Raw genomic sequence first — 23,906 nt, 5'->3', positions numbered from 1 at the left:
TCGAAAGTGCCTGGGAAAATGAACATATAACGCCCCCGGGAGCAGCGCAGGGCCCTTGGCCAGCATAATGGGCGCCAAGAACTTCTCAACCACTACCATCTCGTTCAGCCAAGGGTTCTTCTATCTGCTTATGAGTCTGCTATGTGGGCTTAGAGACATGCTTGATCGCCTGGAGGCCCGAAGACGTCAAACTTGTATCCTTATGTTACATATTTGTACAGTTTTAGCCGGCTATAGCCCCTTCTGAGCCCAGCGGGATATGTGCAAGCGGGGTCACAGGGTCCAACGGACGCCGTGATCCCGCTCTGGATCCGCCGCTAGACAGGCCTGCTTTTTGGAGGCGCCCGAGCATGCTAGGGAAACGGCTTATTGCACTTAAATAAGCAATCTCGAATGCGGCTTGGAATCAATTTTTAGCTATTGCCTTCCAACTATTGTTAACGTCATTTTGGCAGCACAGCAGTCCACGAGCGATAGATGACTTGAAGCGCGACAAGAATTCAGCGGAGGCAAGCATGAATCACGTGATACATTTTTCTCGGCAATCGCATGGCATTAGGTTTTTGCTTCCGCGAACGTGATGCTGGAAACCGGCCATAATTGGCCATACCAGAAGCACTAACACATTCAAGTACAACTGAACAAACGGCAAATTAGAGACAGTTTCAACGCACTATAGACGGTTATAAAAAAACACTCGTTTCCTAGACTATGTGAGCTGCGCAGGGGCTGAAAACTTGTGACAGTGGTTGTGTACAGGTTTGCAGTGAGTGTTCTATTGCATTTTGTAGCACTTTGATAAATCTGGTTTGCACTCATGGCCAAGCCCTACAATGACCTTTAAGCAGGCACGTATGCTACGTTACTTAAGGTGTTTTTTTTTTGTATTACGACTGGTCTGCTTTGCACCTTTTGGAAAGCATGCCCAAATTGCTGGTCTTGGCTGGTGTGTATACCTGGAGTGCTTATCTACTCACAGTTAGTGATTGTCATGATATGGATAGCTTTTTCAACAGGTGCAATATGTTAATGTTTGATTACAATGTTCTTATGGGGTGTAGAAGTTTATACAAATTGTATATTGTACAGCCAAAAAAGAAACATGATGTGAAAGTTTTGAATTTCTGAGAAAATGTTGTCTTAAGAGTTCCCAGAACAGGGAAGCCAATCCGCAGACTGTGGCAAACATGCCAAACAAACTGTTTGGGACCAATGTGACTGCCCCATGTAGGATAACAAACTGGGCCATTTGGGACAGATATTGCCAATCTTACCTACTCTAAAAGTGCAGGATTTTCCATCAGAGATGATGATTTTCTGTGATCTTGCCAATTTTGTATATCAAAGAATGTCAAGTTGTTCTCTAATCTGATTCAATTCTTTCTGCCTTCAAGTTTTGGTAAGATACCACTCATTAAAAGCTGTGCCCTACCTCTGGCCTAAATAGATGTCAGAATATGTCATGGTCTACCATCTGGCAGGAAATTGACACTAAATGACTCAGGCTGTCAGAAACTATCAACATATTGAGACAATCTAAACTTCTTTATGACTGATAAGGTCGGGAGCTTGCTTGTGTGATGCAAGTAGCCAGCAAAGCCTGTTGTACAGTAGTAGTCAGAATTCTGTCATATTGTTGTGGTATTGCTATGCTTGTTGGCTGTCAGGGCCCCTGAAGGTCGTGGTACTTTACCAGGATCCAAAAACAACATGAGTGCTGATAGTATAGTGGTTAACATGCCTGTGTTAACAGCTGCACATCTGGGAGACCAGAGGTACAAGGTTTGATTCCATGCAGTGCCCACCCTTTCTGCCAGGCTGAGAGGCAATCAACACCATTTAGGCCCAGCATCTAAGTGTATCATAAAGTGTCAATGGTGACAACAAAAAGCATGGTGTATTGGATGATGGTCTTTGCTTGGATATCAACAGAAGCTTCTTACCAACAATTACAAGCTTAATTTGTATTGGTCTCCTCATTGGCCCACATTCTGAACTGTCTCAGTGCTAAATGTTTGTGTGCAGTGCAGTGCTAAATTTGGGCTGATTAAGTAGTGAAATGCAAACAACTAAGTGTGGATTGGATTCTCCCAGGTGCTTTTCGCTCCCAGGCCTCTGCTAGCCCGGGTACTACTTGATGCCTCAAGTGTAAGGGCTTAGTATAACATATCTCCAAGATGATTTTTTGTGAGGGGGTGGAGCATCAGAATTGGGAGGGTCAAACTAGACTGAATAGTGCAACCTGACCTAAAAATAACATTTTTGATGAGCAAAACCTTGAACCAATTCTAACAATCTCGGAACCTATGCTTGTCTTGATGCCCATTGACCATTTTGAACCACCTTGCAATTTGGGTTGCTAAGGCTGCTAGCTGGTCAGGTTGGTGAGGCTGTTGATTGGTGAGATTGGACAGACTGTGATGCTGTCACCAGTGGTCATTTGGCCTGGTCATAGTGCACCAAAACTTCAGTCCCTTTTCCGAGGGGTCACTCAATTTGCAACAGTGGCTGCAGGATGTCACATGACAATCTGCTGGGATGTGAGTCCTCTGGTTTGGCGAGCATCTGTGGACTTCAGTCTGCCATTCACAGGCTACACAAGCCAGCCAAGGCCCTAACCTCAAGGGGATTGGGGGGGGGGGGGGGGGGCGAGATAAGCCTGGACTGTTGCATATTGACAACAGGTGGATTAGTGCCTCCTCACATCTCAGGGTCATAACATTGTCCTATAAGACCATTCTCAGATTGGAGAGATTTTCTATGAATGACAAGCTGGCATGCATTACATGGTATATTAACCTTTACTGATCAGGTTACTAGTTCTTGATTAGTTAAGCCATGATTGTCAAGCATGGTGTGAAATGGAAATCTCCATATCATGTTTGGTGCAGTCCACCATTGCTTGACATCCCTTCCCAAAGCAGCGGAGTACAGGATCCTCCGGGCGTTCCAAAATGTTTTGGTATACACTATAGAAATGATGCCATTTTTATCTTTTTTTTGTAATGTCCCGTCACTAAGCCCTCAATGCATGCAAGAACCACCTCGTGACTGCTCGTCCGAGGACAGTTGGTGGACTCGTAGCTTAGTTAAACTGGAACGAAATGGAGAAGTTTATTTTTGGTTGCTTTTTTGCAGAAAATGATAGGATGGTCATGCTCAAAGTGGAATCCAATGTTGAAGGGGTGAACCTTTTTGAAAATGTCGTACATTGTATCCCAGAGCTTGGTAAAATGTTTGTGAAAGGCGATATTTGTATGCCGGCCACAAGCGTGATCACCCTGAGTTGCGACTGTCATGCAGATCTATCCTTTCACAAACCATTTTTACCCAGACAGCCCTAAGTGTCGCAGATAAGTACTTTAGTTGACACACCCTTTAAACCCAATAACGAATTAATGGTAGCTCTGAGAGCATCCATCAATAAACAAACTGTGCGAGCTTTGTGATGATGAAGCATGCTTTTTTCTGCTTTATAGAAGAACAAGACCGATCTCTAAAGATGACGTCTGGAGACCGCCCATATCTCAGAAGTGCTATTGGCAAATCACTGTATGAGAAAATCAAGAGTGACGAACAGTTGAAACTGATGGATAAGTCCCAGGTAAGTCACACTCATATCACTCCTTACTTTCGAATCAATTTTGATGGGATCATGAGTGCGACCAGTACAGCTAATGTGCTCGATAAAAGGTTTATCAGTGCCAGCTTGTACAACCATCCTTTACACATTTTTATTTTATTCAGGGAAGCGCTACGCGAGTCGTGCTCCCTTTTATGGAGCGCTATCGACTACAGTCGCCATAGTAGCGTTCAGGGGCCATGGCGCAACCATGGCCTCCACGTGGAAGCCGGAGGCGCCAACCACTCGGCCAACGGTGTGATGAGAGCAATCACAAAAACAAAACAGTAAATTATGTTGCTCCTAAATCACACCAGGCTATGTTTCCTTTTAGCTTCTGGATTGCAGCTGCACATTGTAGCTATATTTCAAGATCATGGCGAACGCAATGCTCTTAAATGTGGCACTGAAGGGGGCAAAATCGGATGTGCGGGTTGACGGCGGGGCTGTCACTGCGATGCCAAATTCCGTGGGGCACCCTTAGCAAAAATCCTGTTTCCTCGGAAGTGTGTGTTCGGTACACAGGGATGCCCATTTAGCTCCTGTTCCGTCATGTCGCGTTTTGTCGCTGTGTTGTGACGTGCCAGCAAAGCAGTCCAGGATAGAGGGCGGGGCTGGGGTAGGAGGGGCGGAGGCTGGATGGGAGGAGGTAGCAAACCACAATTAAGCGAGCCTTTAACGCCATGGCAGTGCATATCCAGGCCTCACGTGCCAACGTTTTTTTTTTTGCGCGAACACCTTGGCAAACAAGTACCTTGCACAATCTGCTCAGTTATTCGACCGATGGGCGCCATACGACCATTGAAGTCAGCGCGCCCAAAAGCCCAAATCATCATCCTCATCACCATGTTTTATTCAGCCGATGATTCATGATTGGATGTGCCGTGAGGACAGCGTGAGGTAGGATTGCGCACTTGTCAGGCCTGCTGGTGCGAACACCTCCGCGAAATTCACCATTCCAAGAGAACAGGACTTGCTGTGGTACCTGGCGGTGTTCATGTCTGGCAGGTACCTCTGATGATGTCGAACGGCTCATATGCTGGCGATTCAGGTCGTTTGAGGTTTGAGCCTGGAACTTTAGTAGAACCAGCGCGGATCACTGACAGATCGTCACTTTTTTTAATGAAATAAGCAAGTAGACGAGACAGTATTAATAGCCTTGTTCCGCGTAGAATGAACAGGAGGACAAAAATGGATGTGATTTTTCGGCTACATACCGTTATTATTATTTATGCCGTATTTATTATTAGTTATCAAAATTCGTCTCGCTAAAGGCATGTTGCCGAAATATCACATCCATTTCATCATTCTCCTGTTTATTTTACGAGGAACAAGGCCATTAACACTATCTCATCTGTATGCGTAATGTTCCTCACAAATGCGCTTTACAGCTAACGAAATAAGCAAGTTGTAAAAATTTGTTGTGAAGTAAACTCGAAGTCCAGACGGATATCGCAACTTACTGGCGTCATTCGATGACAAGTCGGGCATATGTGGGTACTGATCGCGACGATCTGGCCTGTTCTGTTGTCCACTGTTTTCAATGTTGTGCGTTGGATTTCCATCAGAGAGGAAATGACCAGCCAGCTCAAACTGTTCATCTTCTCCAAAAAAAAAAACAACAAAAAACCCACCGGCTCGCTACCCCACGCACCGACTAATCTCAGCGGCTACGTGCTAGCCAACAAAAACGGTGCTGCATTGTCGCTCACCGTCTTCATGTGGCCCAGGAAAAGCGGCCAGCTGCTGCCCCGCGGCAGAGAAGAGGGGGGGGGGGGGGGGAGGGGACAATCCATCCCGTTTGCGGTGAATGTTTCTGCCTGTGTGTTCTGTGGCCGGAGCCAGTGCTGACCGGCGGCGGTCCGCACCGGGCCGCAGTGGTACGCAGTGGACCTGAGCCAGGTGGACCCGAGCCACGCCGAGCTCTTCCTGCCGCTCGGCGTCGACGACGAGACGGAGGCGTTCCTGGAGCGGTGTCACGAGAAGTCCGACTGGATCTTCAGCCAGCTCTGGCACAGCGTCGTCAAGGCCGTGCTCACCGTCTTCATGACGCACACCTCCGTCAACGGGTAGGTGCCCACGCGGTGGCGTGACGCGGGTGGACTGATGCGGGCGCCTTCAAGAGTGACGTGGTCCTCGGGGAAGTACAGATGCGCTGTGATGGTGTGACCAGAGAGTGCGACTCTGGGTACAAATGTGAGAACTGGAAATAATTTACTTGCGACATCCATCTTGACGTTTTACGCATATTGCTGGATTCAAGTGCATGCTTTTTCACATTTCCTGCTTCTTTGAATAGCACCTGATGTCTTGATCCATGAAACGTGCATTTCCCGTGTGCTATACTTTTTCATGTTAGCCTCTGACGTCTACTTCGCCAGTCACTCCTGTTGTTCTTCTTCCCGTAGCTGAGTGGGCACGTGCTCGGTTCACCGCATAGTTGACACTGCGGTAGACACCAGGGTTGCCGTCGCTCCCACCTCTGAGCTGCCTGTCTGCCGGACCCGAGCACGGCTAGGCTGGCCAGCCACCAGGCGGCTTTTGACGGACACCTGACGTCACGAAGAGTCGTAAAGACTTGGCGCACGCAGCAGGTCTACACAGCGACCCTGTGTGCGGCAGACTCTCCCGCACGCGACGCGGCTCGCGTGTTCTCAATACACAAACAACATGTGGAATAACGCACACTGAAGGGCATTGAGGCGCTGACAGTGCAGTGCGATCGCGCACCATACGTATACTGAGAACTCTCCGCTCCAGTCAGTGCAGCAGTGTAGCGCGCTGTTTGTGCGGCCCCGGCATCCAAGCAGCGGCGGCGACATTCTACCACTACTTACGTGTGGAGGTTTCCTAACGTATGAAGTCGCGTCCTGTCCTGTCCCACTGTCAAGTCCTGTTCAAGTCTCGCATCGCAAATTTGTCATTTGATTCGGAATCCCGTTTGGCCGTTGTAACGTCCGCTGCACGTGATAACCGAGAACGTGAGACATCTGGCTCGTGGGAAAGAATATCTCCGGCATTTGCGGAAGGCCAAAACATCTCAGATCCAGACTGGATTCCAGCGACCACGTCTGGCAGCGATACGGGACAATTGAAATGGACGGAGAGAAGAACGGCCAATTATTGTCAAAGACGCGAGCCTGGCCTGACAATGTGCATGTTTACGCGGATGAGCATTTTTCTCTCTACTGATATTAGTGTATTCCAACTTTGCGTTTGAGACTGAGCGGGTGGAGCACTTAGAGCACACACACTCCGCCGAAGGGCTTCATTTTGCTGCGCCTAATTACGATGCCTTTAGGAGATGAGTGAACTGAGAGCCTCATTCCGCTTCATTTGACCGAGCTACGGGATTACGGGAAGATGGAAGAGCTCGGGTGATATCGGCGCAATCCTGAGCTTCCACCGTTGCGATCTTCCCCGCACGTTGGCTAGACTTGGGGGTGCGTGTGTGTGTGCTAGGGCGGGTGACTGTGGGTGTGTGTGTGTGTGTGCTAGGGCGGGTGACTGTGGGTGTGTGTGTGCTAGGGCGGGACTCGCGCTGGGGTGACCGCAAGGACGACTCATGGCTGATGGCGCAGAACGCTGAGACAAGGCGTTGCAGGTGGCGGTAGGGAGGGGGGCAGAGGGGATGGGCTGTAATGGCCTGTAAACCCTGAGAACTTACAGGTGGAGGCGTGAGACGTGACGACATTGGAGACGAGACGAGACGGGACGAGACGAGACGAGACGAGACGAGACGAGACGAGACGAGACGAGACGAGACGAGACGAGACGAGACGAGACGAGACGCGACGCGACGAAGTGGGAAATGATCTTGGAGGCAAATTTTATGAGATTAGCCGGCAATAAAGGTAAGGGAGGTGTTCGTAAGAGCTGTAACGTGTCCGGTGGCCAGAGACCCTTTGCCCATTGGGCGACTCCGGTAGTACGACTGACCCGATTGACCGTTCCTACAGCCTGTGTGGCACCATACGTAAGGCTTATAACCTGTTTCAAATTGTGTTACAAGTTGCGACCGACCGGATCGTAAAGCGCCATGTCAGCCGTTTAATTGAGGATAATACCCGGATCACTGAGGGTGGAAGGCGTTTCGTTAATTACGGGCGCTGCCAACGAGCAATGTTTTCTAGTTTGACAATGGCAGCGCTTTCCCTTTGGACGATTTTGCTGGTGTTATCTCGACCAGTGCATCGTCAGCTTAATTGCTTCACCTTTGATGGCGTTGGCGAACGTTCCGGCTACAAGTCACGAATCGAGCTCAATGCTGTCCGGCCGAAGGGGGTGCTAGCAAGCAATCAAGCTCAACGCTGTCTGGCCGAAGGGAATGCTAGTAAGCAATCAAGCTCAATGCTGCCCGGCCGAAGGGGATGCTAGTAAGCAATCAAGCTCAATGCTGTCCGGCCGAAGGGGGTGCTGGCAAGCAATCAAGCTCAATGCTGTCTGGCCGAAGGGGGTGCTAGCAAGCAATCCAACTCAATGCTGTCCGGCCGAAGGGGGTGCTAGCAAGCAATCAAGCTCAATGCTGTCCGGCCGAAGGGGGTGCTGGCAAGCAATCAAGCTCAATGCTGTCCGACCGAAGGGGATGCTAGTAAGCAATCAAGCTTAATGCTGTCCGGCCGAAGGGGGTTCTAGCGAGCAATCGAGTTCAGTGCTGTCCGGCCGGAGGGGGTGCTAGCGAGCAATCAAGCTCAATGCTGTCCGGCCGAAGGGGATGCTAGTAAGCAATCATGCTCAATGCCGCCCGGCCGAAGGGATGCTAGTAAGCAATCCAACGGGAACCAGCCAGCGTTTGAAACGCGTTCCGAATACTAAGATGCTATGAAATGTCCCATCCACCGCAGCTCCTCGTATGTCGTGAGTGCCGCGACAAGTGCTAGTTGTTTCTTTTTTCCACGCGAGTGTGAGAAATAGCGTCCGTCGTCAGTTCGTGTTCCACTTGTGAATTCTGACGTTCCGCTTCCGTCCGGCCTCCGCTAGCGCAGCGTACCCGATCCTGTGATTGGTCTGGCAGACCATGAACGACATGATTTATTTCAGTCGGAACTTTTCTAAGCATTCCGGCTCTCAATTCCGGCAAATTTGGGACTGTTGCGCAACGCCCAGTCGGCTGTGATTCCTAAAGAACGTTCAGTTGATCGCGATCATCGGGATCATTGCGTAACCTGCCCAAGTGGTCTGTATATATTTTAAGGTGGCGGCACATTGCCACCTCACTCGGGGCCAGGCCATCGTAGCATCCGACCGCCCGCAGGTTGCGAGAAGCACGCGCACACGACCCCACCCACAGGCACTCGCGAGTGTCACACCCGCGTGCGCGCTTGTGACATCACGCACGCGCGCACGCAGCTGCGGGATCCAGACTGATGCCGATGCAATGGTGACGCGACCCGGCCGCGATTGGATACTGGACCGGATCCACGGACGACCGGATCCACGGACGGCCCATCAGCTGACGGCGTCGGCGTTCATGGAAGGCGTCGGGTCGGCCTGGGGCTTGCTGCTGCGCCCCGGCCACCATGGCCTGTCAATGTGATCGGAAGAGGCCCGGACCACCAGTGGGCCCTGCGAGACGCGACGAATAACTTCTGTAGCATTGTACGCGGCTGACGGCCGGAGGCGCCGCCGGGCCGCGGAGGCTCCGCCCACCGCCGAGTGCCTCGTTAATCCGGCACCCAGATTTGGTCCGATCAGTCGGGCGTATTTTCAATGGATTTTTTAGCCGGGAGATCCGGGCTCTGAATAATCAATGCAAGACGTGTGGCGGCTGAATTCGGAGTCGTCTGAGACGGCGGCGAGGTGGCGGCTCGGAAACCGTGGGCTGTGTGTGGGGGGGGGGGGGGGGGGGCAGGCGGCGGTCTGAAAACCGGCTAGTGACGAGAGAAGGAAGGCGCGCTAAGGTGACTACAGTGGGGAAGGGACGGGGAGCGGCGGTGGGCAGCTGCAGGACATGGGGAGGGGAGGCGGTGGTGTCGTAACGGCGACACCTTGTGCAATAGTTTGGACACCGGGCAGTCAAAGGGGTAGCTGCATGAAAACCATGAGAGGCGAGCCAGGAGGCAGTGCTATCTACGCGAAGTGGGGAATGTGGAGGGAAGGCGGCAGTAGGACAGTTATGGAGGATGAGACAGGGGACTTCCACCCGCTCACTGGTTTCCATGCTGCGTTCTGCATCCTCGCAATGGCTCACTGCAGCGGAATTATTCCCCGGCGATCCCTTGTGCGTCTGTCTCGCGGCCGTCCCGGCTGCCGGGCCCATCCGAGCGTCGTCCCCCGCGCTGTGCGGTGGAGACGCCGGTGCGTTACTCAGACCTGGGGCCGACATAGGATGAGTGCTCTGTCTCTTCTTACTCCATTGCGTGTCTCTGCTCTGATGCGCACAACCCCGAAGGCTGATATGTAGGCGGAGAGAACTCCGACCGCAGATTACAAACAAGCTGCAAACAAAGGGTTGGCAGGTGACGGCCTGCTAACTCTGTGGCGGTATGTAACCCTAGCGCCGCGGGCGACGGCAGATGCGGTATTGGCATGGCCCGCTGTGGGCCACGGGGAAGGGGAGGGTACGTCCACTGAACGGGTGGGGTGGGGGTTGGCGACATGGTGAGGTGGCACTGAGAGGGACGAGATGGTCATACGACACCGGTAGGTCACACTGGAGCACACCGGCGCGCCTGCGGTGGCCCGCTCTGCCCGCCGATTTGGGCCTTGTTGTGCCGAGCGTGGGACGATCTCTCTCATAATTAGCGGAGTCTCTCTCTCGCGGCGGCGGCGCACCGGCTGATTCATGGTCGGGTGGCGAATTATCGCCCGCCCCGCTGGTCGCTGATCGCCGATGGCCGGATTATACATGCGCCCGTCCCTGCTTAATAGGCTGTAAGAGGTGTCCCGCCGGGAGGGGTAGGCGGCCGGCGCGGCGGGCCCGACCATGCGTCATCGAGATCCTGTCAGGGGCCCCGCGTCGCGTCATCGGGTCCCGGGGTCCCTGGGTCAGTGGGTGCCGGTGGTGCGGGGAACTCGTGCAGCGTCATCTGGGCCCTGAGAGGGGACCAGAGCTGCGTGATCGATACCATTCCTGCACTGGGACGGCTGCTCAGCCCTCTCTGCACCTCTTACTGAAGGCGGTCACAGCTCCCTCAGAGCAGGCGTGGGTCTCCGGCCGAGCGCCGCCTAGCGTGCCTGGCTCAGTGGGATACACGCTGTCCCTGGGGAAGAAATGCGTGCTCTCTTCGTTGTCTGGAATGTTTTTTGCTTTACACCTAATTAGCCGACAATCGATCGTGTTCTTCTTGCCATTTATCACTACGAGTACGGATACATATTCACTAGCTCGCCCCTGCATGCTCTTGACTTGCATATATATGCCCCTGCGGTGCGCAGTGCGATTCGTCAATAGTATGAATATGCACCGGCTGGGGCCGCGTGGTTCGTCCATGCCACCTTGATCGCATGCCTACTAAGGTCAGCTGGGGGAATGAACACGAGGCAGGCTGCTTGCGCGTGATGGCGGGCGCATCAGCTCGAGCGTGTCAGAGACGTTTTTAGTTCTGGATCTCCTTGGATGTTTGAATTCTCGCACTTTCGCCGATCGCCCCTGGTTATGTGCAGCTAATGGTATGTTACCGAGTGAGGGCGTGCTATTTTTGGCACAACCGGCGATGTCAAGCTGTGGTGAACACGTGGCTACTCCATGCACCATGGTTTTCCGGTACCTTTCACCAATAACGTCTCAAATGCAGCTAAAATTGACGTTTTTCTAGCGCTGTGAACACGATTCTAATGACACTTTAGATGCCTATCGTTGGTCCACACATCTCTTAACAAAGATTATATGTCGCACGTTTGTGTGAATAAGTCGGATTGCATCATGTAATAAAATGCTCCAATATTCACTGCAACATGTGATGGCATTTCTTCAGCGATACTGTCCACATGCCAAAAGGTGGGAGTTTTACCGCACAGTGCAAGCGCCCGAAAACCCCACTTACTACTACTACAAAAGGAAGGAGTTGCCAAAACGAGGAGTCCTCTTTCGAATCGAGTGGCAGAGTGAAAATCACGCATGGTTTTCATTCAGTAGAAGGACTTATTTCTGATTCCACCACAAGAAGCGCTGCACTTACAGCCTGGGACGCCCTAAGTAATCCATCAAAGGTTTGACTGACTGCGCTTCCACCAGCATGAGAAGTTGTGACTGGCAGCAGTAACGATGATTTGTCGCAGGGTATGCAAGATGATACGTTAGTTACGACAACCAACAATCGATTAGATAAGCTTATTGTTTGCTATCAGATGCGAGTGCCACGTCTGCCATAGCTCATTTAGGGGAGGCCTCACCGTGCTATCTGATTGCGGATGATTATGGTTACACGTCTGACATGGCGCACAGGGCATGCAGTACTTCCCTTTGCCGTGACATTGTTGCGTTGCCTGTTGTCATGGGACGTATTGTGACGAAAGCAGTGCTCACCGGTTTTCCCCGTGCGGCTCATGCCCATCAAAAAGAGGTCGTGGAGATGCATGGATCTAGCCTGCGACCCCGACACGGTCACGTGCTGCTGGCAAGGCCAGGTGATGACATCAGTACTGACCTGCGAGTGATCCCTGCGCGTTGGCGACAATAGAAAACGCTCCTTCCCATCGAAGGTTTACATTTATATCGCAGTCAAGAGCGTAACCACGCCGATACCGAGGATTACTTTTATAAAGTTGATCAGTCCCGTTGCATTCCATGCGTTCGCCCGCTGGACCATTCCGACCTGTGCTGTTAGTGTGCTAAGTCTGTTGTTTTGAAACGGTGTTGTGATTTTCCGTTTTGAACAAAACGCAGAGTGAGCTGACCACTGGCCGTCCATTTTGGCTGATGTGTATATGTAGAGTGACAGTCTGGATTCATAATTTTTTTCTTCTGTTTACAATGTTAACATGCACGCTGCTAAACGGACTCCCCTTTCAGACACATCCAGCTTTAAGTTGTTAAAGTTAACACAAGCTCACATAAAAAACAAAAACGTTGAGATGGTTGAACCGGGAAACATAATGAAGAGAGCAGAACACAAGCGGGTTTACCAGCGAAAGACGGGGAACAACCCCATTGGTGTTTCTCGAACTTGACGCAAACAGTCTTGGTCTCTGTAACGCATTTATAGTCTAGACATTTTCATATGGGGCGTACATGAAGACACGCGGGGTCCAATGGACCAGCAGTGGTCGCCGCGCGAGATTATGCGTCCCATGACTACTCTCGGAGCTGCGGCTCTGCGCAAAGGCCAGGCATTCGCGAACCATATATCAAACGGGCTGACAAGAATTATGCAGCATTTAACTGCAGCTGGCGTGTGAGGTGAATAACACCAGCAGTTGTGTGCCAATCGAGATGGTTGGCAAACAGCTGCATGAGTGGTGAAGTGACCGGAGCGGCCTGTGCCCTCGGAGCCCACCGCATTTTCACTGTCCATCGCATCTGTACAAACACGCCACACGCCCAGAACGGCCCGGAAGCCTGCAATGTGCGCAGAAACGCTCACGCCAGTGCGATGCCTTCAGTTTCGCCCTGGGATCTGGACAATCGCTCCTGGGTCGCTGGTAAATCACCGTCCTGACGGCGCCCAGCGCGCTGAGGTGGTCGGCGGTTGGTAAGCCTCGGTGTTGCTGGAGATACCTCCGATGGGCGCCTCCCGAAGCTCCGGCTGGCCTCGCCGCCAGTCGTGCCGCCGGACCGCGATACCGGAGAACGCCACGCGCCTCCGGCCGCCTCTTATATTCACGTCTTAGCGCTCATTTCTGTGTTTTTTCCTCCAATTTTCCGGAGCTTCCAATTTAATTTCTCCGGCGGCGCGGCTTGATAGGAGGCCACGGGCGCGCCCAGCGACGGCGCGTGGGAGGCATGGCCCGTCCTAGCGTTTGGCACCCTCAGCTCGGCGGTCCGTCCCGACACGCGACCTCACGGCTGCCCTCGCTGCCGCCGCCCCTGCCGCCGCCGCTGGCGCCGCCTCTGCGCCGCCCGTCGGGCCGGCATCGATCGAGCGCGGCGTGTTCCACCCTTTCTTTCTCCGTCTGTTTAGCATTCCTAACTGTATAACGATTCGCCGCGACGACGCCGACGGGACGAGAAGCGCGCGCCGCGCCCGACAGCCGCCATTAAAGCCGGCGGCGGCGGCGGCGGGGTGCCCCCACCACCCGTCCCAACCCGAGTACTCCGCCGCCGGCTCCGGGCTACCGCCCCGGGCCGCCGGGCCGGGTCAGTTACTACCGTATATATATATATATATATATATATATATATATATATATATTATATGGATGTATATAATACATGGGTTCTTAAAGTGGTCCCCTGATTTGATGAAGCCATCGGCTGGTACGATTTTCGTTGCGGGGAGTTGCCGTGGATAAACTCGGATTTCATTGCACATCATGACGTTCTGCTGTAGAATGGTGCTTTGTCCTTTCCGACCCGTCTTTTCTGACTGGATTTCAGTTCAAAAGAGTTTTTTGTAGTCTATCGGCATCGTTCGTGTTTTCTTGGCAACACCAAAGCAGGCAGCTTTTCGTCGCAGAGGCTGGAGACTGATATCAAAACGCTCTCCCGTTATCCGATCTTTGATAACGCGAATGAAAAGATGCTTCAACTGTTTGAAGGATTTTTGTCCCTTACTCCAGTGAGGGTTTTGGCAGCTGGGGCTCATCGGTTTTATCACGTTTTAATGATAGTCTGGCGCCACTAGACAAACTTTATGGAAACAGTTCCATTGACAAACGATATCGAAATGGGCAGTAAAGCCCCCGATGAAAGTCAGCACCATAAAGCGATGCAGTAGATGAAGAGACACGCACACACAAGAAACTTATAGGGCCTCCGATTAAGTCACAGGGTCTGAAGGCTGTTGAAAGCAATGAGAGGAACCAAACCTTTGCCGTTACAATACTGGAATCGTCGTAACTGTTGTGGGGATGAGATATCTTTCGGTGTCGATATTCCTTGGTGTCTACCAGGTCCGGTCCAGGTCCGGTCTATCAGGGAGGGAGGGGGGAGGGGAAAGGGGCATCACCGACGCTTTGGTGCCCCAACTGTTGCAGAGCTGTGCCAAGTTTGGCTGTGCTCCGATTCTCACCGACCGACGACTTCGAATCGGCTCACCGGTCGGCAGCGTGTCAGCCCCGGACTGTTCGGCGTTGCTCATATCGAATGGGAGAGGGAAGGGAAGGGAAGGGAATACTTTGGTCTTTATGGGCCACCGTGTCCATGGCAAAGGCATGACTGTGGATTCTTCACCGAATCGGGTCCCGGGTTCTGGTAGGACGAACTGCGTTTCGTGTTCGGTTCACCGCGCAGTAGCAGTACTTGTAGGCAGGCGTCCGTGATCGTAAGGTGCTTAATGCGTTACAGACAAAATAATCACGAGCTTTGAAGCAGTTGCTTTGCTGGTGGCAAAAGGTGTTGCCACCGTCAGACAAACGTGATGCGATCGGCCATCGCCTTCGTTACGACTTGCGAGCTAGCACGTTGCGTTTGCATCCATTGTTGAATGGGTCCAGCAGTGGCCATGTCATGGAAGCAGGCTTCAGTATGCCAGACCCGTCCGGCGGTTCTATGGAGGGATCAGCCGGGCCATGAAGTCTGCTGAATCAATGTGGTGCGTTCAAACGCCAGCGTTGTGCGCGCAGCAGCAGCGACACACGGGGACGGCGCATCCATCAATGTGAGCAAGCCCGGCCGCATGGCTCCGGCATCAGGCTAATGCCACGGGCGTGTGGCGTTCGGGGTAAAACTAAATTGATGTCCGGATCTGGAGCTCTTAAATTGACGTCTGGCTGTCAAGTTGGGAAGGAGGGGCCAAGTATCAAGTTCGGGAACTGCAACCCACTGCTTTCCAGATACATATCGAACTACGCTGTATGCTTTAAGCATTCTGAAAGTCCGCGACTCGCCGACTAATGCAGTGTGGCGGCACCGGCTAGCGCTATATCTGGCTGCTCATAGTTAACTGCCGGCGGCTCTACAGATGTGTTCAGCGGTGCTAGTGAGCACTGTGGTTTTAGGCTAATGGGCCGGCTGTGGCGTGCAGCAGTGCAGCGGTCGGCAGCCTGTGAACGCGGCCGCCTGTGAGAGGGGCCGTCGTTACCGAGGTGTGTTGGGGCGGGCCTGAGGTCGACGGACTGGGCTCCTGAGCGGTGCCGGCGCCACGGTACAGCGGCGGGGACCCCTGACCTCGCGCCGTCTCCCGTCTCGCTTGAAATGTCGCGGCTTCTCTGCGTCATCAGTCGAACTTACCCAGCTTTGCCACAGCGCCGCTTTTAGAGCTCTGGAAACTGCCAAGGGCTGGATTGCAGCAGTGCAGTCAGACAAACGTGATGCCTGGAGACAGGACAGCGTAAGTGGCCTTGTGATTGCGGCGCTGGGCTCCCGACGAGAGATCCGGGCTGGGCTCCCTCACCTGCGTCGACAGATAGCTTACGCATCATTATCGTGATGACAATCATGCAATGAAAAACCGCTGGACTGGCTACCGTGATCAGTTTCCACAGAGGTGCACTTACTTGGGCAAGTGTACTTAGGTCAGAAACATGACCCTGCACGCCACTGTCGGAGGACACGACCTCGCGGCGCCCGGCTGTCGGAGGACACGTTAGCACACCCTGGCTGTTGGAGGACACGACTCCGCAGCTCCCGGCTGTCGGGGGACACGACCTCGCGGCGCTCGGCTGTCGGAGGGCACGTTAGCACACAGCCCGGCTGTCTGAGGACACGACCCCGCGGAGCTCGGCTGTCTGAGGACACGTTAGCACACCCCGGCTGTCGGAGGACGCGACCCCGCGGCGCTCGGCTGTCGGAGGACACGACCCCGCGGCGCTCGGCCGTCGGAGGACACGTTAGCACACCCCGGCTGTCGGAGGACACGACCCCGCGGCGCTCGGCTGTCGGAGGACACGTTCCCACAGCGCTCAGCTGGCCGCCGCCGCCAGCCTGATCGCATTCATTACGGCCGCCCGACGCCAGATAAATGGTCCAATCTATATTGAAAGCGCAGACGGTGCGGCATTAAATCTGTATAAAATTCCCCTTAACCGAGGTGTCCCGCTGGCTGGCGCGCGGACCTCTCCACGGCTAATTGCGGCCGAATGGAATGAGTGCTAATCGGCGGCCGAGCCGCTTCGTAAGTCCCCCCCCCCCCCCTCCCTCTCCTGGAACGGCGATTTACTACAGCTCGTGTGGCGCTGCCGACAAGCGCCTCTGACTAACCCTGGCCCGGCTGGGCGACACAGCGGTAAGGACCGGGTGCCGCACTGCTCCGCACGGCTGGCGGGATGGCCGCCGTGTCATGCGAACGCTCGGACGTGTGTCGGCGTGGCCGCTGCCGGGCGTCGCTGGCCGGTGCGGTGGCGCGAGTGGCAGATGCTGTGGTGCAGGGTGGCCTTGGTAGGTTGACGGCCGGTAGGTGCGGACGGGTGGGCGATGCGATGACGTAAGAACCTGGGTGGCGATGCGGTACTGGCCGGGTAGTTGCGTGCTGTGCACCGGGTAGCCGAGTAGGTTGCGCTGACTCACTGGTCTGGGCGGTGGCTTGATGAGAAGCCATTGAAATGGGCGATGGTTTGGCACGGGCCGGGTTAAGGCCTGACGCAGCCCGGCCACTCGGTGTGCGAACGGTGCGTACAATCGGCCACATCTTCAGCTACTTCAGGGCCGGAGGGTCGCGAGGAGGCCCGCAGCCGTGCCAGTGTCACCTCCCGTGATTCCGGGAGGTGACACTTACTCACGCGTTCACTTCCAATGCTTTTTCAAGAACATGCGGCCTGAGCCGGCCACTGATGCTGGCGTCCGATATGACCTCCGACACCTCCGCTGCTGCTCTGTTGTGACTCTGATACTGACGCTGCTGCCCTGATATGATCCCAGCACCTTCGCTGCCGCCCTGCCGTGACCTCCGACACTGACGCTGTGACTGCTGTGCCCCCGACAGGCTGCTGCGGCGCGGCTCCATGTTCGTGTTCTCGCGGCGCCAGTTCGTGCGCCTGCTGGGCGTGACGGGCCGGTGGCGCGCCGACCGGCTGCTGGACCTCGGCTCCGGAGACGGGAGCGTGACGCAGATCATGGCCGAACACTGCGACCGCGTCAGCGTCACCGAGATCTCCTCCATCATGCGCAGCATCCTGCACGGCAAGGGATTCGCGTCAGTACCGCGTCACGCACACCAGTACCGCATCACGCACGTCAGTACCACATGACGCACGTCAGTACCGCGTCACGCACGCCAGCACCGCGTCACGCACGTCAGTACTACGTCACGCATGTCAAGCGCGTCACGCAAATGAGTATGGTGTCACGGACATCAGTATGGTGTCACGTACGTGAATATGGTGTCACGCACGCTAGTACGGCGTTATGAGCGTCAGTGCGGCGTCACGCACGTCGGTACCTCGTTAATGACAGTACTGTGTCAAGGCCAGGTTAGTACATGTCGGCTTGCGCGCTGCTATGACGTCTGGGGCCCAGAACGGCACAGCGATGATGACTTGCGCAGGAGGGCGGCGAACTGATGCGGCAGGCCGATGGATGGGCAGGCAGACTAGAGCACGGCTTTATGCGGGGACGCGCTGACATTTGGCGCAGGCAAAACGCGTGTGAAGGCCTCGGATGGCAGCTTGCCGAACTCACTCATCATCGGCGGCTCATCGTCTCACTCACTCACTCACTCACTCACTCACTCACTCACTCACTCATCTCAACTCATCGTCGGCGGCAGTCACAGCGTCGGAGCGTGCTCCGTTTTAGTGCGCGTGTGTGCCGCGTTAAATATATTGACGAGCTTCAATGGACCGGCCATGTGGGTATTAGCGCCGGCTGGCGTGAGGTCGCTGAGCACCTGTTGGTTCGGTCCACGGCGCGCTCCCTTACGCCACGTGCGCCTGTCAGTCACCCGCCGAATTTTGGGCCGCCAACCGCGCCAGCCCGGCCGCCGGTGGCGGCGTGGCGTCTGTACCCTTTCCGGACATCAGACGGAGCGGCGGCGGCGGCGGCGGCGACTTGCGCCACTCGGCGACGCGGCTGCGTAATTGTCGCGCCGTGACGGCCTAATGAGAGGTCGGCGGCCAAGCTGGCGCGGTGATTATCGCGCGGCGGTGTAGCGCCGGCCGCCGCCCGGTGACGGGTCGGGACGAGCTGCGGGGGGAGGAGGCCGGCTGGGACCTGCCGGCTGCTGGGCTACCGAGGGAGCGGCGTGGCGGACGCGCCGTACACCGCTCTCTCCCCGCTGCAGATGTTGTGGTACTGTTGGCTGGGCCTGAGAGTTTGGCGATCGACAAAACCGCCTTGGTTGTCTCAATTAGGTGGTGCCGGAGCTCGAGGCGGGTAACTGCGGTAGATCTCCCAGCGGTTTGGTGTCGCCTGGGTCCGTTCCTAGCCTGGCGCTTCGTATGGGGTCCCCTTGGTGCCCACTGGTTGGATGCAGTCACAGACTGTCGCAGTGGAAGCGACCACTGCTACGACTTGTGGTCGTGCGTGGCTGACACGGCTCTCAGTGTCGACATCCCTCTTGGGGCCAGAGCACCGCGCATGGGCATGCTCTCGATGATTGTTTCTTTAAGATGCCAGGCGATACCACCACGAGCCAGTCACAGGAGATATAAGTGGCCTGCACGCACAATGCACGCATCTGGCAACACCTAACATTGCACAATGCAATGGCTGTACTAATGTAACATTCGTAAACTCACAATTTGCATCTCATAACATTACGATATTGGCGTTATTTCTTCTGCAAGTAAACCCGCCTACAGCGCCACGCGTTCATTCACGCATTGTCGGTGACGCCCACATCGCGACGTTCATTGCCATCCATGCGGAACAGTGAACTGTCATGTGTAGTGTCACCAACCCGCGGTCTGCCGCGCCGGCTGCGACGCATGCGCCCTGAACACTGTCGTTTCGGCACTGCAGGGTGCTGGACGTGGACACGTGGCACGAGTCGCCGGTGCGGTACGACTTGATCACGTGCCTGAACGTGCTGGACCGGTGTGACCGGCCGCTGACGCTGCTGCAGCAGATGAGGGCGGCGCTGAAGCCCGGAGGTCTGCTGGTGGTGGCGCTGGTGCTGCCGCTGGCGCCCTACGTGGAACAAGGTCAGGCGCTGGTGTGACATGAGGAGCGGGGTCTGTCGCTGGTATGACACGGAGAGCAGGGTCAGTCACAGCTGCTGTGACACGGAGAGCAGGGTCAGTCACAGCTGCTGTGACACGGGGAGCAGGGTCAGTCACAGCTGGTGTGACACGGAGAGCAGGGTCAGTCATTGGTGTGACACAGGGAGCAGGGTCAGTCACTGGTGTGACACAGGGAGCAGAGCCAGTCACTGGTGTGACACAGGGAGCAGGGTCAGCCACAGCTGGTATGACACGGGGAGCAGGGTCAGTCACTGGTGTGACACAGGGAGCAGGGTCAGTCACTGGTGTGACACGGGGAGCAGGGTCAGTCACAGCTGGTGTGACACGGAGAGCAGGGTCAGTCACTGGTGTGACACAGGGAGCAGGGTCAGTCACTGGTGTGACACAGGGAGCAGAGCCAGTCACTGGTGTGACACAGGGAGCAGGGTCAGCCACAGCTGGTATGACACGGGGAGCAGGGCCAGTCACTGGTGTGACACAGGGAGCAGGGTCAGTCACTGGTGTGACACGGGAAGCAGGGTCAGTCACAGCTGGTGCGACACGGAGAGCACAGTCAGTCACTGTGTGACACGGGGAGCAGGGTCAGTCACTGGCGTGACACGGAGAGCAGGGCCAGTCGCTGGTGTGACACGGGTAGCAGGGTCAGTCACAGCTGGTGTGACACGGAGAACAGGATCAGTCACTGGTGTGACACAGGGAGCAGGGTCAGTCACGGCTGGTGTGACACGGGGGGCAGGGTCAGTCACTGTTGTAATACTGGGAGCAGGCTTGTCAGCGACCTTCTGGCACGGTTTTTAGGTCTACGGTCTTCTGTCATGCGTATTAATCAGTGTGTCTGACTCAAATGACAATCGAGAATGTCAACCTCGCGCCGAAACTCAGACTTCGCTGTTGATGACAACGCTGAATACAACAACAAAGTCGCGGAGCGGTGTTGGTAACCGATGCATCCTCATCACACACCCTCACCAGTTTCTCTCTCCTGTGCAGGCGTTAACGCCAACCACAAGCCGGTGGAGACGATGGACCCAGGTGGCAGCACTTTCGCCCGCCAGGTGTCCGGCGTCATCAACAACGTCTTCACCCCGGCCGGCCTGCGGGTGGGTGTCGCGTGACCGTCGCACTGACGGTCACGTGGGGTATGACGGGTGGCGCCGTCTGAGATGGCGTCCAGGCGAGTGCTGGCGGCGGCAGGACCTGGTGGAAGTTTGGCCATGTACACTTGGGTGTGGTCGGCAAGGATTTGTCGGCCTGCACTTGTGCGAGCTCCTGGGCCATTCGTTTTTTGTGGTGCATTATTTGTGCGTAAACGTCTGCGGGCCGGGAATTCTTTGTGCGTGTCCCTGCGCTGCTCCGTTTAGGTCTTTCCTCTGTCTGTCGTGCTCCATTGACAGCAACTTCTCCGTCTGCCCGACAGGTGGAACGATGGTCGCGACTGCCGTACCTCTGCGAGGGAGATCTGGAGCAGGCCTTCTACTGGCTCAGTGATGCCGTGTTCGTGCTGCGACCGGAGTCAGAGGTCACGGAAACGCGGCCGGAGGTCACGGAGCCGCGGCCGGAGGTCACGGAGCCGCGGCCGGAGGTCAAGGAGCCGCGGCCGGAGGTCACGGAGCCGCGGCCGGAGGTCACGGAGCCGCGGCCGGAGGTCAAGGAGCCGCGGCCGGAGGTCACGGAGCCGCGGCCGGAGGTCACGGTCGGCTCCTGTCCAGCGGGACTGGACGTCCCCGGACTGGCGGGTCCCAGGCGTCATCCGGGAGATGCCAGCCTCTGGGGTCAGTAGGCCAGGAGTGCCGTGGAAGGGACGATCTCGCGCCAGAAGTGGCCTGCGGCGAAGTGGCCTGCGCACTTCGCGGTATTTGTACATGACGGGGTCCTGACTGGAGCCATACCACAAATAGCAATAATGGGGCGTGTCGAAGTGCGTCAGTCGAGAAGGCTGCTCACACCAGACTGGTATCTGCTTGCTGTGTGACCCTTCATTCTACGTCCAGTGTGACACTTTTGAAGAATCCAAACATGAGAGAACATCCATGTCCTCGCCGCTTTCATCCCAACTGCGCACGGTATAACGCGTATGTTGTGTCTGATTGACTTCTGCGTGAAACAACAGGCTGGAAATAGCGTAAAGGGATGCTGTAGGAGACATCAGGCTGGAAATAGTGTAAAGGGATGCTGTAGGAGACATCAGGCTGGAAATAAAGCAAAGGGATGCTTTAGGGGACATCAGGCTAGAAATAAAGGGATGCTTTAGGATATATCAGGCTGGAAATAATGCAAAGGGACGCTTTAGGAGACATCAGGCTGGAGACAAAGGGATGCTTTAGGAGACATCGAAGGGGGTTTAGGCGGCATCACGGATGTGAAAATTGTTGGGAATATCGTCCTCGCCTGGTGCGTTAGTATGATACAAGGTGTACACACTCGCACACCACACGAGGGTGGTGGATGTAGCAGTTATTCCACCCGTGAAATCGCTAAGCACTTAGCCGTCGTTGGCTGAGGGGTGGATGCCGCCCCAGGGGCAGTTTTCAGACCACGAGAACGATCAGCGGTAGCGGCGTGAAATCTGCACAGCTGGTTGTACGTTCATTCCGTATGTGTTGAAAAACACGATACCACTTTATGTCACATTGCCGAACTATGACGTTGCTAACGGCCGGGAGGTCGATTTTTACGATGAATTGTGCTTTTTGCCGTCCATGAACAGAAAATGAGAGCTCTGGTCATGAAATCGTCACATGGGGATAGTTTAGGTCACACCGGTCCTTTATAGAAGTTATTTACGTTTTCTAGGTTCATCACGGTCAAAGATCTATGATCACATCATTTGATGTTAAATCGATGTGACGTCATGTTGCACTGAATCGGATCGAGAACGCAGTCTTATGCCGATGTAGGTATGAAAATGCGGTTCTAGAGCCCATAAAGCTGCATGATGATGGTGATGTTGATTTTGAGTTTTAGGGTACATCAACGGCAAATGGTCATGTCGCGCCCATCCCAGAAAGCTGAAATGTTCCATTTTGTGTGCTGAAATACCCCTTTTGTGTTCTGAAGCATGACTAAGACATGGGTCGGACCTGACCTGAAGGGTCACCGGTCGACATCAAGCTGCCACTCCGGACTTTGTCGGATCTCTTGAACACCACGCAGAGGTGTCTGTTATGCGGCTCTGGCTCCACTTGAGGCTAGCGGGGGGGGGGGGGGGGCAAGGGGCTGCGTCTACCACCCGATACCCGGGGTGGTAGGGGGCCAATGCAACAAGTGGAAATAGTCCGACCAGGGTAAGACAGTCCCTTCCATCATACAATAAAGACTTGGTGGAACTGGTGGAAGCATAACCATGGGTATACGCCATATATGTTGTGACAACCTCAACTAACCCCCTGACAACGGTTAAGTTAAGGTATGCATGTTCTACGTGTGATGCAAGACTGAGCACAGCATTCATTTTGCTTGGTGCGGGAGACTCCGGGCGACGATGGGCTCCAGGTACCGTTGCTCTGTTTAGCAGTGCGGGTGTGGTCAGCCGGAGACCCCGTCTCTGGCAACGCGCGCCGGCGCGGTCAACGGACCGGCACCGCTCGGGCAGGTCAGGGGCGGCGCCGGACACGGGGCTGCAGGGTGAAGGCGGCATTTAGCGCGACGTTTACAGCCGGCTGGCGGGTCTGGCGGTGATCCACGCCACACGAGGGTGCTGGCAGGTGTGTGCGTACGCGTTTCCAATATACGTATTTTTACGACTGTAGTTTTTAAGAGGCGAAGAACGAGTGGACGCCGTGCCGCACTTGGGATGCGGTGGTTTGTCTCACCCCTGACACTGACCCTTCCATCCCACGGTGATCCCCTACATGAACCGGCTGGCGTGCGAGTCTGCCCGAAGTCGGTACAGAAGAGCTTTTGTAGAGTCCCGCTGGCTGTCGCTGAACGCTGGACGGCGGAGCAATCACTGCCCACAGATACACGAAGCCCTCAGAGGCGCGGCCGGCTGGGCTGGACTGCTGGAGCCGCGGCATTGCCGTTCAGTTAACGCCCGGACTCGCCCGTCTCGCGGTCCGGAAGTCACTTCCGTCAAGACAGAATGGCACAGGCGTCCCTTCAGGCGCATGGACGCTCGCTGAGTGCG

The 23,906-nt window shown here is 55.0% G+C and overlaps 1 protein-coding gene across 3 annotated transcripts; it reads left to right on the top strand.

Moving 5' to 3' along the window:
- Positions 1–717: 717 nt before the first annotated feature.
- On the top strand, positions 718–22,971 carry LOC119106481 (methyltransferase-like protein 9). 3 transcript variants are annotated; one of them, XM_037230135.1, is made up of 7 exons: positions 718–759; positions 3,480–3,604; positions 5,501–5,691; positions 17,584–17,793; positions 19,560–19,741; positions 20,771–20,880; positions 21,198–22,971. In XM_037230135.1, exons 2-7 carry the CDS (start codon positions 3,503–3,505, stop codon positions 21,558–21,560), a joined length of 1,158 nt encoding a protein of 385 aa, XP_037086030.1. In that variant the 5' UTR covers positions 718–759; positions 3,480–3,502; the 3' UTR covers positions 21,561–22,971. The 3 variants fall into 3 exon arrangements, with proteins under 3 accessions (XP_037086030.1, XP_037086029.1, XP_037086028.1); XM_037230134.1 differs by having other exon boundaries at positions 728–766; XM_037230133.1 differs by having other exon boundaries at positions 737–848.
- The last annotated feature ends 935 nt before the right edge of the window (positions 22,972–23,906 follow it).

This window comes from Pollicipes pollicipes, unplaced genomic scaffold (genome assembly GCF_011947565.3).
Source record: "Pollicipes pollicipes isolate AB1234 unplaced genomic scaffold, Ppol_2.1 Scaffold_6138;HRSCAF=7277_pilon_pilon_pilon, whole genome shotgun sequence".
Lineage (NCBI taxonomy): Eukaryota > Metazoa > Arthropoda > Thecostraca > Pollicipedomorpha > Pollicipedidae > Pollicipes > Pollicipes pollicipes.
The sequence above is the reverse complement of the archived record's forward strand: the minus strand, read 5'-3'. Positions and strand labels throughout refer to the sequence as shown.